Source organism: Sander lucioperca, chromosome 16, assembly GCF_008315115.2.
Source record: "Sander lucioperca isolate FBNREF2018 chromosome 16, SLUC_FBN_1.2, whole genome shotgun sequence".
Lineage (NCBI taxonomy): Eukaryota > Metazoa > Chordata > Actinopteri > Perciformes > Percidae > Sander > Sander lucioperca.
The window spans coordinates 15,853,475-15,868,638 of record NC_050188.1 but is presented as its reverse complement, the minus strand read 5'-3'; the positions used below and the strand labels follow the sequence as shown (position 1 = coordinate 15,868,638).

At 39.1% G+C, this 15,164-nt stretch overlaps 1 protein-coding gene and 2 non-coding genes across 5 annotated transcripts in view; all 3 read right to left on the bottom strand.

The window, feature by feature from the left end:
* The window catches only part of ptk2aa (protein tyrosine kinase 2aa), a 69,200-nt gene extending 57,993 nt beyond the window's left edge, over positions 1 to 11,207 (bottom strand). The window contains exon 1 of one of the 3 annotated variants that reach the window (XM_035992859.1): positions 11,000 to 11,207. Coding sequence is in view for 1 of the 3 variants with exons in the window: in XM_035992854.1 (XP_035848747.1) it covers positions 1,545 to 1,563 (19 nt within the window). In the remaining 2 variants the exon portion in view is untranslated. Of the gene's footprint in view, positions 1 to 1,544; positions 1,777 to 10,999 lie in introns of those variants that run through there. The other 2 variants (XM_035992860.1, XM_035992854.1) reach the window with 2 other exon arrangements.
* A 2,313-nt stretch (positions 11,208 to 13,520) lies between these two features.
* trnah-gug lies at positions 13,521 to 13,592 on the bottom strand. Its single transcript has one exon. It is a non-coding gene; the product is annotated as a tRNA-His (tRNA).
* Positions 13,593 to 14,068: 476 nt separating this feature from the next.
* trnah-gug lies at positions 14,069 to 14,140 on the bottom strand. Its single transcript has one exon. It is a non-coding gene; the product is annotated as a tRNA-His (tRNA).
* Positions 14,141 to 15,164: the final 1,024 nt, after the last annotated feature.

Below are 15,164 nucleotides of genomic sequence, written 5' to 3'. Positions count from 1 at the left end.
TGCAAGCTCTGCTATGTGCGTGTACCATATTCTTCCACTGGCATCTCGACTAACATGGCAGTTAATCTGTGTGATATATGTTCAACTGTTCGGAAATAGTTTGTTAAGACACTTAACTGTTCAGAGAAGACTATGGACATGGCTGTTTTATTGTGAACTTGAATGTCATCTTCTGTGAAGAAGACTGCTGTTACAAAAGAGAAACTAGGCAGGTTATAGATATAAGTTATTCTTACATTATGTTGTTAATAAATGTTTTAAATTTGACAATGTAGTGTGGTACATTGCGAACAAAGGTCAAATATTATATTGCATAAAAGTCTAGTCTAAAAATGACATAGCAACCTGTGCTTTAAAAAAATAAATGTAAAAATCGAGAATCGAATCGAACCGTGGCCTTAGAATCGAAAATGTAATCGAATCGAAGATTTGGAGAATCGTGACACCCCTAGTGTGTAGCTATGCTTCTTGTTTAGCAATTTTTTATCAATTATGAACCAAGATCAAAATATTAAAACAGAATAGAGCTGGGCGATATGGAGAAAATCAAATATCACGATATTTTTGACCAAATACCTCGATATCGATATTGCGGCGATATTGCAGGGTTAACTATTGGTGCTTTTACAAAATATTTACACAATGAGTTTTGATAAATAATCATCAGTAATGTGGATACAATGACTAAGTGGGTAAAGGCAAATAATAAAATGGCTAGTAAGTCTGGTAAGAAAATGACATCACTTTACTGTATTGTAGCCTGTAAAATCAGAAAAAATATTACAAAATCCAAACTTTAAAACGATATCTAGCCTCATATATCGATATAATATCGATATATTGCCCAGCCCTAAAACAGAATATGGAGGATTTAACCTAAAAAAGGGGGAGTTCTTCATGCCTACATTTACAACATACACACACGCAACACGCTGAGTCCCATGGGCAACACTCTACCTAAGGATGCACACTGTATTCAAACACAAACCCACTCATTTGACACACATATAATCTCACATACTGCTTCCCACACACACACACACACACACACACATACACACACACACACCAGTGCTAACCCCCTTCTATGCACATGCACACTTCAAGTTGAAGCCTCCTACATACAGTCAACCAAACACATCTCCTTTTTTCACATATAAACACAATCCTTAGCAGATGCTAAACAAAACAGAATAAAATAGCTCTTCAAATGTTCAAGTAGTTAACTTCATTACGCCATTTATTTTCTCAATAACTCAATCATCTGTTCTAAAAAAATGTCTCTTCCTCCTCATCCCCATGGACATCATCACTATTATAACTACTGCAGAATTGCATTCATCAATAACCCTTTTCAATTCATACTCGTGGAACCTTTCCAGATACACAGTATGTTCAGATAAGGTACATACACATGTATTGCCCACACACAAACTCACAAACAACTATTTTGAGTTTAGAGGCTACAGAATAAAAACTAATGCTGCTCATTCATACATTTTCAAAACATACACATACTCAACACAATTTGTTTAACATCTTACCATGGTATAGTCCTTCCATTTAAAGTCCTGAAGAGAAGAGAAGTCTAATCCCCCCCTGACAGAATTGTGAAAAATCAAAATCCCAGGCTTCTGTGGTCTTTGGGCTAGCGTTGAGATGTGCTAGCCAGCTAACTCAGTAATGATGGCTAATGTTGGCTTAAGCTTACAACCCAGCCTCCTCCTCCTCCCTCTACTACTACAACTACTGCTAGTAACACTGACAGATACACAGCAGCATGAGTAGAGTAGGGGAGGGAAGGAGGGAGGGAGAGAGCGAGGGGTAGTAGGCAGCCTATGACTGTGAAATGGGGGAGGGAGGTAAAACAGAGAACAGGAGGAAGGAGGAGGGGGTGTCTTTGTCTCCCAGGAGAGGGATGGAGCGCAAGAGAGGGAGCCAGATGTACAGGACTCAGAGGGAAAGCAAGTGAGGAGGGAGAGACAAGAGAATAGATGGGATAAAGAAAATAAGAAATTATGCAACAACTTCATGAAAAGAAGTGAGAAACAGGGAAGAAAGAGGTATAAACCAGGAACAATATGAGGGGGGAAGAGAAAGTGAGGAGGAAATAATATAGGGGAAAGAGCTGAGAATGACATAAGAGAAAGACTGAGAAGAGTGTGAGCTGTGTTGCCTTTGGCTAGTCTGCCACGCTGACAGAAATGCACCCCTATGGAGCTACTCAATTAGTCATAATGCAGTACTCTCAACTCAACGTTGTCCTACAGAAATCATCAATCTTCAGCACAAAAACACGGGGACTAATCAATTGTTCCACTGACTTTGTTTTGAGGGGTGCACATTTAATCCAATTATACTGTAATCAAATCACACGCAGGGATATAGAAGAAAGCAAACACACCCTAAACTAATTTTACCAATATTTTGAGATAGAATAGTTTACTCACTTTATAGGCTCAAATCATGACACTAACTTCATAAAACCAATAAAGAATACATGATAGTTGAAAAACACTGAAAATAAGTTATAAGAATGATGTTTGGTCCATGCAGACCCTTGCAAACATGGGCACAGCAGCATGCAGAAAGTATAACTTGGGCTGTAGTTTCTATTAGAAATGTCCTAATACTAATACTCACAGAGTTCCACCTTTCATTTGAAGATTTTATGCAATTTAATTTCGTGCCAGATATGAAATGATTATGTTTGGCAGGACTATAATGATCACAGTATATAATCAGAACAATCAGACACGGTCAGCAATCTCTGGTGTTTTTGGTATTTTCAAACATATAACTTACTCCCAGACTAATAAAACTAAGAATAAACCAGATTCTAAAGATGTGAGACAATGTTGGTTAAAACAACAAAAACTTAAATTAAGTGTGTAAGAGATGGCATCCGATATGCCAGCAGTTTTGTCTAGAGAAGTCTCATAAGACTCATAAGATATCAGCATTTGAGAGCACGAACGAACATGCGTGTCCCAAAGGCAGAAATCTGTTATTGCTGGAACTTTCCTGTCTATGGCTGTTTTCCACTGTATGTGCTTGCAGATATGGACCACAAAATGTGCTCAAAGTGCCATGAAATCACTTGGCTGTCAGTGATTCTTGAAATTATGAACCAGTATGTCACATTATATTGACTATGAATGAGCCATGAAGCTCTCTCTCTCTCGCAAACACAAGCAAAAAAGCAGACAGACAAGACGAGAGTTGTTCAGGAGTAAAGCAGATTAATAGGCCACTGGATTAGTAGGCCAAGATGTCACACACACACACACACACAACTCTGACTGTGTGTGTCTGACTCTCATTTAGAAGGTGGACCTAAGCTCTGTCCCTCATATTCCTGCTTGATGAGTTGGTGTGTTAACATCGCCCCCTAGTGGTAATGCATTTTCAAGTGACATTTCATTTAGAATAGTCCGAGAGCTGCTGTCACTCTGCGTGTTTTTTCGTTAAATATATTTGCCACTGGGTCTGCCAGGGTTAATGTGATTCTCTACTTTGCCTGAACATCAACAACATAAAAAAAAACTCCAATTCCATCCATAAGTTACACTTTGGGAAAGTAAACAAAACAACCACTGTAACAGATTCCAAAACTCAAAAGAATTGACCATAAATGATCACATCAGCTTCAAGCTACAAGAAAAAAAACACATCAGCTGACATTTCATTCATTATTTCTTTTTATCATCAGCCTATGCCAGTTTTCTAGTGTTTGCCATTGGTGTTAAAATAGATTACAAACAGAAGGACAACAATTTGCAGACTAAGAGAGGGTTTCAAGACTATTCTTCCTATTCTTCAATGAACCTTTGTTACAGGAGAATCCCTGCTGGTGACTAATCACACAGACATACACATACATTGACACACAGGCAGACACACACTGTGGCATTATACCCACATCTGACCTCAGCAACACTAGTTTATGGTAGCACCGTCTCTGAATGTGTGTGTGTGATGTCATATGTTTGGCTCGTATCCAGGTGTTCACTGCTGATCTCTCTGTGTGTGTGTGTGTGATCTATTATGACTGTGTGGCTGTGCATGAATCTAGAGAAGAGATGAGGTCATATGATTGGCCAAGCAGACATATCTCTCTCTCTCTCTCTCTCTCTCTCTCTCTCTCTCTCTCTCTCTCTCTCTCTCTCTCTCTCTCTCTCTCTCTCTCTCTCTCTCTCTCTCTCTCTCTCTCTCTCTCTCTCTCTCTCTCTCTCTCTCTCTCTCTCTCTCTCTCTCTCTCTCTCTCTCTCTCTCTCTCTCTCTCTCTCTCTCTCTCTCTCTCTCTCTCTCTCTCTCTCTCTCTAAAATGTAAGCATTTGGATTTTGCATTCATTCCACTTGGATCTGTTGGTATTATGTGATATCATTTGTAATTAACTAGTTGCATATTGTTTGTTTAATGCGTACAAAGCTGGATTCTCGCAATATCACAAGATCAGGCGAGAATCGCGGGAACCCATAGCACACGAAAATCCATCTTGCCAGGCTCCAATCTAATGCGTTTGTGTCTGAACTACTAGTTTACCGCACCAATCAGCGTCCGAGCTACTGGCAGCGACAGGCGTGGTTTAGGTGTGTGTGACAGCCGCGCCCGTTCATTAAAAACAACAATTGCGGAAACGACAGACAGATGGTTCATCCAATCACCTGCCAGGTATTTTTTTTTTTTAAAGTGCCTGGCCTTTCCCAAACAGTTTCCAATGACAGCTTCTCAGATGGCTTCTGGGGCTTCAAGTTAAAGAAATAGTTCAGCCAGTAAAACCATGTTGGTTTTTGTACCAAATTAATCAAATATAGATATAACGTGTTAGTGAGTGCTTTTAGGTGCTGGTGTTGTAGGCAGATTTTCTTACCTCTGGACAGAGCCTGGCTAGACTTAATACTAAGCTCAGCTAACCAGCTGCTGGCAGTAGCTTCTTATTTAGCAACCAGACATTAGAGTGATATTAATATTCTCATAACTCTTGGCAAAAAAGCATATTTCCCAAAATGTCAAACTATTCCTTTAACTACTTCAATATGTGTATTTTTTACTGTTTGAACAAAGTTTATTTGGTGTCTGAGACATATCCTGAGATATCATAAGTGGACAGCTGAACAAATGGACAGGCACAGTAGATGCAAAAGAAACATACCACCTAGGCTACCAATGAAGCTAAAAGAAGATTGATTCATGTCCAGTAGGTAATGATACATTTTCTATACACAGGTACAATGATTACTTTTTAATGTGTTTATAAATCTAGGGATATAGTATATCTTGGGACAATTTCTTCTTGTCTCATCTCTTAGTTTCTATTTCTCTCTTTTCTCCATCCAGCTTTCTCCTCCTCCCACCTCTTTATTCTGTGTGTCTATATGACAAAGCCCAACAATTACTTCTTTCTCTCTCTCTCTCTGACTCACAGTCACTGCAATGTAATTACACTGACTGTCCACACACACACACACACACACACACACACACACTAATTTATTTACAATATCTGTGGTTGTAATTGTTCTTTTCTAGTCTGAAGTTCAGTCACTGCTTCACTTTGAGAAAGCTATGGGAACATGAGAGCGGCCATTAGTTTGTCGAGTCATTTTGGTTGAGTCAAGGAGTCAGTCTACACACACACACGAACACGCACACATACATATATACACACACACCAGAGGGAATCGCTGTGCTCCAGTTCCATTCATCATTAGTGGACATGGTGCACCAATGACCTGCATGACCGAAGATAGCTCGCTCTAAGTGTGTGTGTGTGTGTGTGTGTGTGTGTGTGTGTGTGTGTGTGTGTGTGTGTGTGTGTGTGCACGCCCCAAGGAGGGACGAGTCATTAACTAAGATGTCATTTCCTGCCATTGTAGTAAATTTTAGTGCACACAGTAAGAATGCTACGCTGCACAGTGGTCCATCTACACACATATATACGGTGGCCCTGAAGTGCAAATCACAACAGCAAAAAGAAAAACATTTCAACAAATTATAAAACACAACAGAAAATAGGAAAACAAAGCGGCAAATAGGAAAACGCTTCAACAAATTTTAAAACACAATGGCATTAACTTCTGCTGTCGTGTTTTCCTATTTGCTGTCGTGTTTTCCTATTTGATGTCGTGTTTTCCTATTTGCTGTCGTGTTTTCCTATTTGCTGTCGTGTTTTCCTATTTGCTGTCGTGTTTTCCTATTTGCTATTTGCTGTCGTGTTTCCTATTTGCTGTCATGTTTTCATATTTGCTGTCGTGTTTTCATATTTGCTGTCGTGTTTTCCTATTTGCTGTCATGTTTTCATATTTGCCATTGTGCTTTGTGATTTGTTGAAGTGTTTTCCTATTTGCTGTCATGCTTTCCTATTTGCTGTTGTGTTTTCCTATTTGACGTTGTGTTTTATGATTTGTTGAAATGTTTTCCTATTTGCCGTTGTGTTTTATGATTTGCTGTTGTGTTTTTCTATTTGCTGTCGTGATTTGCACTTCAGGGCCACCGTACATGCACACACGGAAACAACTGTATTTGGGCAACATCAGAAAACCGCGACTGCAGAAGAAATGTAATATTGTATAGTACATAGCCACCTGCTTGAACAGACTGGCATACAGATTGCAATAAATCCAATCTCACACACATACACAATCAAGCTACATTGTTTAGGGGATTTAAACCCTACAGAAGCTATAACATAGTTTCAGGTTACAAAAAAGAATTAGGGTTGCACCAATCTGGTTTGTTGGGACCAATATAAATTCCATTAGTATGCAATATTCTGCAGTAATGTCTTCTCTGAAATGGCTGGCCCATAACAAATGTTTGGAAAGTTTGACAGCTGACAGACTCTCCAAAGGTATGTCATATATCATCATTACTACTTAATACAACCACTATATTACATTACTCACAATGTCGTTGTGTGTTTGAAAGGAGCACAATGCTCCAGTTTTTGACCACTGGCCCTGAACAAACAATGGATTGGAAATTGATCTGGCCTTATATAGCTAATCCTTCTATCAAAAAAAAAAAAAAATCAGCCCCAATTCCAATCATTGCAATAAATAAATACTTAAGATGGCGAACACGCAATTACAAACATAACTGCAGGTGGCAGGTGTCCACCATTCAGGTATTATTGTCTTATTGTAAAATTCCTTAATTACCAAACACACAAATGCAACCGCAAGAATGCACACACATATTGCTAAAGTTATAACGAGCACAAGATATTTTTAACCGACAAAACCAAGACAGTGTTCACTCATGTTATCTTGGGTAAACACAGTCATTATCACAACACACAACACACACACACACACACACACACACACACACACAAAGGTCTGAGCAGTGTTGCTGCTGCTGAGAGGAAGAAGGCGTTTTCCTTTCAACTCCTGAGGGACGCAGCATGCTTTAGGATGTACAGTAAGTGCTCAGTGAGTGAGTGCGTGTTTGTGTTTACATGGAGGGGTGTGGGGGCTGCTTTCTGAATGCAACCAACCCAAAAGCAAAGGGAATGGACCTCCATTCAGCACCGACTCCAAAAACACACACCCCTTTTCCTTCACAGCTGAAGCCACATGCGGGAGGATGCAGGGGAATAAGTTTAACGGAAGATAGAAGCTAAATTTATAGCACACACACACACACACACACACACACACACACACACACACACACACACACACACACACACACACACACACACACACACACACACACACACACACACACACACACACACACACACACACACACACACACACACACACACACACACACACCATTCATGATTTCTCCTTCCGGAGGTGAGTTTGCAAATAGCATTCATACACTTGTACAAGATGTTAGCCCTCCACACAGCTGCAAGTATTTACATAGTATGAAATAGCCAATCATTGGGGGAAAGACTTCCACCATGTTTGCTAGGAAAACAGCAAACAACTTATTTTCTTTAAAAGCTCAAACTGAAAACTCAAGTTAGAGTTGTTCTTTTCTCCTCCAAAGAACTTATTTCATATGGTATCATGAATTCCTCATGCCACACATATTAAGGACACACACTTATTCAGGACCTCTACATACCTCCACACACACACAGCATGTGTCTGCAATGATTGCTATTACTAGTTTGAGTCATTATGAGTTAACAACATACTGCAATCTACTGACACTAGACTGCTGGCTTTGTTACCCGCTTTGCTTTCTCTACATTTTTCGGTCTCTGTCTGTCTGTCTGTCTGTCTGTCTATCATCAGTCTAGTATAGAACAAACTTGAGTAGAATATATAGTAGATGACTGCAAAGAATAGAAATGTTTGGACGAAAACAGAGCAGCAAACTTGCAGGGCATAAAAAGAGAAAATGGACTACAAACAGTAGAGTTCTCTGCAACATAATGAACTGCTCCTGTAAGATCTCTGAGTGTAGTCAAGTGTTTCTATAAATACAGGCCTCCTGCACTGCTCTGCAATTTATACACACACACAGAAACACAACCACACACACACCACTGCCACGCCTGTATTAGCCTGCTGTAGAACAGCTACAGGAAGAGTCATGTCAGAAAAGTGTAGCTATTTACTCTCTGTGAAGTGTATTAATTTCTTTTTACCAACTTAATGACATCTACCACAAATGCCTAAATTAACATTTCTACAGTAATGCAAAAATAAAACCCACTAAAAACTAAAGTAGAGGGTGTCTGAAGGAATTCCCCAGAGCCATGTGTCACGAATTAAAGCAAAACGCAATATTCTGCTTGTTTCTCAAACTGATGGTAATGACATGTTTCTTCTCAGATTACACTGCATTCATTTTGGTCCTATGATGCCAAATTAGAAGAGGCTGTAGTTTACCATATGTTTCAAACACGTTTGGTATGAATTTCAATAATCAGACACACTTCATATCTGACCCACTTAAATGATTAAAGTAGCCACAGTAAGTTGTCACTGTCTAAATAATTTCACCATTCAAGATCACTGAAAGAAGTAGTTCTGCATGTGGTGTAGCACTTGGTCAAAGTGAGCTGAATGAATGCAGCCGCAGTGGAACTAAATACAAGCTTGTCAAGTGGATAAGCTAATTAGCAGTGTGAGCCGTTTTCTAATTCAAAAGTACCATCTCAAACCTGTAGAAAGCTCTGTGAATGTCATTTGATCAATTACATTTAAATGTCCAGCTGAGTGAGAAGATTTAGTTTTACAGCTGACATCGCTCATTCTATGTGTTTCAAACAAACAACATATCAAACAAACCATTAAAACTCTGCTTTTTTGTGGTGTAAAAAATGAGTGTCTGCAGGACGTCATCCTGGGACAGACTTTCTTCTCACAATAGCTATCATTTAGATGAAAATAATTTCCCAGAGTTAATTGTCACACCATTTGCAACCACCTCATTTTCTTTGTTTTGTTCATAAGTAGCCTATATGAATTTAGAATGCCTCAAAGGAACACACAGTATTTGTATTGTACCTACAATACTGTGACTGTCATGCACAGATGCAGCCATGAAACCATTACCTTAAAGAAACTTTGAATTCCCTACACTAACAGTCATGGATTAAATAGGTATACAAAATACTGCTTTAGGTTTAGCTTGTCCACAGAATTGCAAATAAAAGTGTGCAGAAAAGCACTCCTATTAATAATGTACATCTGAAGCCTCAGTGGCCTCAGGATACTGCAATTCATTAGCATTTTCTTGCATCTTGAATATAAAGTAGAGACAAATCAGGTTCCAGCAATCTTTCACTGTTGGTAAAATGTAGAACTCTGAGCAGCCTGTTTCAATTTGACTTTCAAGTGTCTTTTATCCATATAGATCTACTTATATACATTTAGTCATTCTGTTATGTCGGAGACTAGATGTTTTTAAACTAGTATTTTTTTGAGGAAACCTAACATGCAAGATAATATAAATGATCTACACCAACAATCTGGGATTGTTTATATTAGCATAGGACCAGAGACATGTTTTTATGAATTTGATTAGTTGATTAATTGTTTACCCCAATAAATGTGGAATAAAATGTCATCACAAGTTCTGTGAACCCTAAATGATGTCTTGTTTTCTCTTAACAACAGTCCAAAAACAAAAGATATTCAACTTAAAATAATATAAAACTGAGAAAAGCAGCAAATCACCACATTTAAAAAAGCTAGAATCAGTGAAGATTTGGCATTTTGCTTGCCTAAAAAAAACTGAAAGAATTAATGGATTGTCAAAATTGTTGCAGATTACGAACTAATCGAGTATTCGACTAACGTTAATTGTTTCAGCTCTGATTTGCAAGATACCATTTGTGAATGAATATATCTACAGAACTGATATACACCTGATTAGCCAATTAATATAACAGCAAAATGAGAGGGAGTGTCGGCACATCATATCATACACCTAACGTTAACTAATTAACAGTTACGCAGCCAATATCCTAAATAATTCGGCCAATTGGTTAGTTTATGAAAGTCTTCAGAAAAAATATAACTGGTCCATTAAGGTAGAAAGGAAGAGTTCAGCATGTTCAGTTTGTTGGGAAGGCAAATCAAGGTAACGTTAACGGTTAACGGTTAACGTTAACCAAACAGCCTTTGAATCCATGACAGTAGGAACAAAAAAAGTGCTTGAGATAGAGATTTCGGTACTAAATGTAAGGTTAATCCGTTGCATTTATTTAACGTTACAGTAGGTTGGAGTTAACGTTGCTCCATGTTCACTCCATGTGACTGTGGCGACGAGTTTGGTGGCAGTAGGTCACTCTTCCTTTCAACTGCTCCAAGTTCCTAAAAGGAAAACTCCGCTCTAGTTATGGAGTTGTAAAGCTAACCTAATTTATCAGTTATTTCCCAAGTAACGTTATAACCAAGAGAGAGTGGTTAAAAAACTGGGAGAGGAAACAGCTAACGACAGCCAGGACGAACGTTAAAACCAACCGCATCCCATACTTTCTTTTAGCTCTTGAAATAATCCCCAAAACACAATATAACTCACGTTGACTTGTTCAAGGGTACGTCTGAGAGGTTTGTGTTGACTTTACCGGCGGGAGAAGCTGTTCACAGTCGGTGGACAATCCGTTATTTCAGTTGTAGAGCTAGGAGTAGTTACAGTTAGTGTTTTTTTCGCTCCTGCCTATCTCCCCCTTCTCCCTCTCCCGTCGCCTGTGTTCCTGCTTCCCCTCTCCACATCCAGCATTCCAATATGGCCGCTGTAGACACACACACACACACACACGCACGCACGCACGCACGCACGCACACACACACACACACGGAGAAAGAGAGAGATATGTTAATGTTGTGTTAATGTTCATATTACTGTGCATTGTGTATTGTGTTAAAAAATGAGAGAGAGAGAGAGAGAGAGAGAGAGAGAAAGAGAAAGAATGAGAGAGAGCAAACTGCTCCCTCTGTGGAAAGCCTTGCTTGAGGCACAGCAAACAGCAACCCATGAATGAATGAATAGATACTTTACATGCTATTATTGGGCATTTACACTATAGTAAGAGCATAGTATCCATGGTAGTAGCAGCTAGCCTACTGTCCACTCTATTTTATCTTGATTAGGTCTACACAAACAGCATCATTACTTGAGGAAAAATAGCAACAGTGAAGAAATACAAACAAAAGTCATACATTCAAAAGTCTTGTCTAAACCTATAATAATTATTCAGTTGATTATACAGTATTTTCTATTCATAATCTGAATCTACGAAGTATAGCCAAAGCTGTCAAATAATTGTTGTGGAGTAAAAAGTAAAAAGCCACGAGATTGAGTTAATATTTACAGCCAGTGGTCATAATAAAGGACTTGTCTTAGTTGATATTGTTAGTGGTACATACTTTCTTTTTGCTATTAATCAAAAAGGTGATATATGGAGTGATCTTGGGGGTTTGGGGAGCCTGGGCAGTTGCCAAACTTGGTATTAAAGTAGTAGTAAATATTGTTTATGTCAAAGCCCGTTGAATTATAAATTGAATCTCACACCTTGTAGCTGGTTTGACATTCCTAATTATTATTATTTATTTTTATTATAATTATTATCTCTCAATGCCAGGTATTATTGTGCAAGGGAATAGTTTATATTGGCAAGTATGTGCTCCCTTCTGTGCACAGGTATAAAGACGACATCTGGTGGTCACTACTTGTTATTGCCGTTTATTTGAGTTTACTGCCCTGAGGGTATGGATTTCCACATATTTAGCAATATTGCCATTTTTATGTTCCCTGGTGCACGAGTTGGATTAAGTGTGAAATGACTTTAGTCAGATTCCTCCAGGGATGTCAGATGAATAGAGTCAGGTTTGGTGTGGACTTCTTCCAAAAAGGCAATGAAGGAGGACCTTAAGCCAACTTGTCCTTCAGAGCAAACCCTGATTGTCTCCAAAGTGGGGAGCATCAGACAAGTCATTAAGCCAGTGCCATACTGATGGGGTTTCTATTGTTTTCAGTGCTGGAGCAGAACTTTCTTCGCAGTTATAAGGCCATGTGCAATACATTGTCTTTGAGGCTTCCTTATTGTGTTGACAGAGTGCCTCAGTTGTACCAAGGATGATCAGCTTGGGGTCAGGATAACATTTCAGACCTACCACTTTGGAAAATATGCTGAAAATGTCCTTCAGTATTTGGCCAAGCAACGTATCATGCAGAATTGCACTCATAGTGCATAATTGCACTCATGACACTGTGACGATACCTTGGGCAAATTCTGTGGAGTTTATTTGTTGCCAGTAATACAGATTATGCAGCACCTCAATTGAATTGAGAATATCCTGGCATTTATAGAGCGTACATAATGTATCATTCCTGATGGTTTCTGTGGAACACAGTTCTATGTTGAGAGAGAACAAAGCAACCAGTTCACGCTGTTTATGTTTCAGACGCTCTTTTTTATCTTCTCATCTCTTTTTACATGTACCCCTCTCTTGATGCTGTGACCCGGATTCGAACCGGTGTTACTGCGGCCACAACGCAGAGTAGCCTACTAACCATCACGGTTGGCCACCGCATCTGTGTCGATGACGCAGTCTCACGTAGATCACAGACTTTAGATTGAGAATAAACTGAATCTTAAAGCTCATTCTCTGAGTTAGGCTACGTCAAAAATGACCGGTTTATAACCTACACCTAGCTAAACCTTCTAATGCAACAGTCTTTCAATAAATACTTTTGAACTCTTGTGTTAGGCTATACAGAGAGGTGTTTCTGTCATTTAATGTTGATTCAACAGCACCGCAAACTACAGTATATCCTCCAAAATTACCATTCAGCAGCACTGTGGAGATACAGGCTACAGCTGAACAGTCACTATCACAACTTCATGAAGGGATCTGGCGGATTGAATTACAGTTTCCGGACTGTTTTATTATTGCATTAGCTTTAGCTAACTGTAGGCTACCTAAACTGGCAACTGAATATAATGAATATAAACCCACTGTAGCCTTGGCCTCTCAATCCCAAAATCGAACTGACACCATGACAGAGAATATGGATAATGTCCTTTTTTAAGAAAAACTGCCGTGACCCGGATTCGAACCGGGGTTGCTGCGGCCACAACGCAGAGTACTAACCACTATACGATCACGGCTAGCCACCACGTCTACGATCTAGACGTAGTCTCACATAAAAAAACTGAACCCTAAAGCACATTCTCTGAGTTACGTAAAAAATGACCGGTTTATAGCCGACACCTAGCTAAACCTAATGCCGTCTAATGCAACGGTCTTTCAATAAATACTTTTGAACTATTGCATTAGAGAGGTGTTTCTGTCATTTAATGTTAATTCAACAGCATCACAAACTATATCCTCCAAAATTACCATTCAGCAGCGCTGTGGAGATACAGGCTACAGTTGAATCACCTAACTTAATGAAGAGATCTGGCGGATTGATTTACGGTTTCCGGACTGTTTTATTATTGCATTAGCTTTAGCTAACTGTAGGCTACCTAAACTGGCAACTGAATATAATGAATATAAACCCACTGTAGCCTTGGCCTCTCAATCCCAAAATCGAACCGACACCATGACAGAGAATATGGATAATGTCCTTTTTAAGAAAAGCTGCCGTGACCCGGATTCGAACCGGGGTTGCTGCGGCCACAACGCAGAGTACTAACCACTATACGATCACGGCTGGGCACTTGTCCTGGCTATAATCATAAGAACATAGACAAATTCGGCTTGGCATACATAAGCCTACAGGTGGGCTATATGGCCTATATACTGTATATTGATGCTTATTATTCCCCATTTCTCTCATAAACTGAAGGCTATTGTTTTAGCACTATAGTACACTGAGACAAGGAACCTAGAACAAATACCGACTGTAGGCGAGTGTGTGAGCAAACTCGATTCTGCTTTAGGCTAGATAAAAACTAGCAAAAAAAAAAAAACACTAATATGAACTGTGAGTAAGTTTTTGCACAACCAAGTAGTAGGCTAAGTAGAAGTTAATAGTAGTAGCCTAGCAGTAGTAGTAGTAATATTTTTAACTTTCATGCTGAGATTAAATTTAGCTTGTACAATGCAAACTATTGTATTTATGTTCTTTATGTCAATAAAATTCCTTCAAATGTACTGAATTGACTTAAACTAATCAACTCAACTGTGATGCCAACCCCAGGATGAGATATGAACAGATTGTTGCTTCTCATTCACTTTTTAAAATGTAAATTACTTCAAAACGCAAATGCATTCTTTGTATCCAATTCGGAATATTTTAAGTTTAACCTATAAACCCTCTCTCATAGCCTGTCTCTTTCTCTTTCTCTTTCTCTTTCTCTCTCTCTCTCTCTCTCTCTCTCTCTCTCTCTCTCTCTCTGGGCTGACTAGGGGCCACATATCAAGACAGAATTTGAAAAGGTCTGTCACATTTACCTTACTCAGCACTTTATCGATAGACCTTCACTTCCTGCTAAACCACTGTGTCATAGGGTTGGTGTTAGTCACAGTTAATCAGTATAGCAGAGGTATGAACACAGCAAATGAAAAAGTAGACGGCATGCGCAAGGTTTGAAGGCTCCACAATTAGTACACAATAGCAAGTCGGCAAGTACACAAGTCATATCTGTCATCAATAGAGACAAGGTGTGGAACATCATACATGCATAACAGACAGAGGTCACCTTACTATTTACATAAAACAAAGTAACATAATA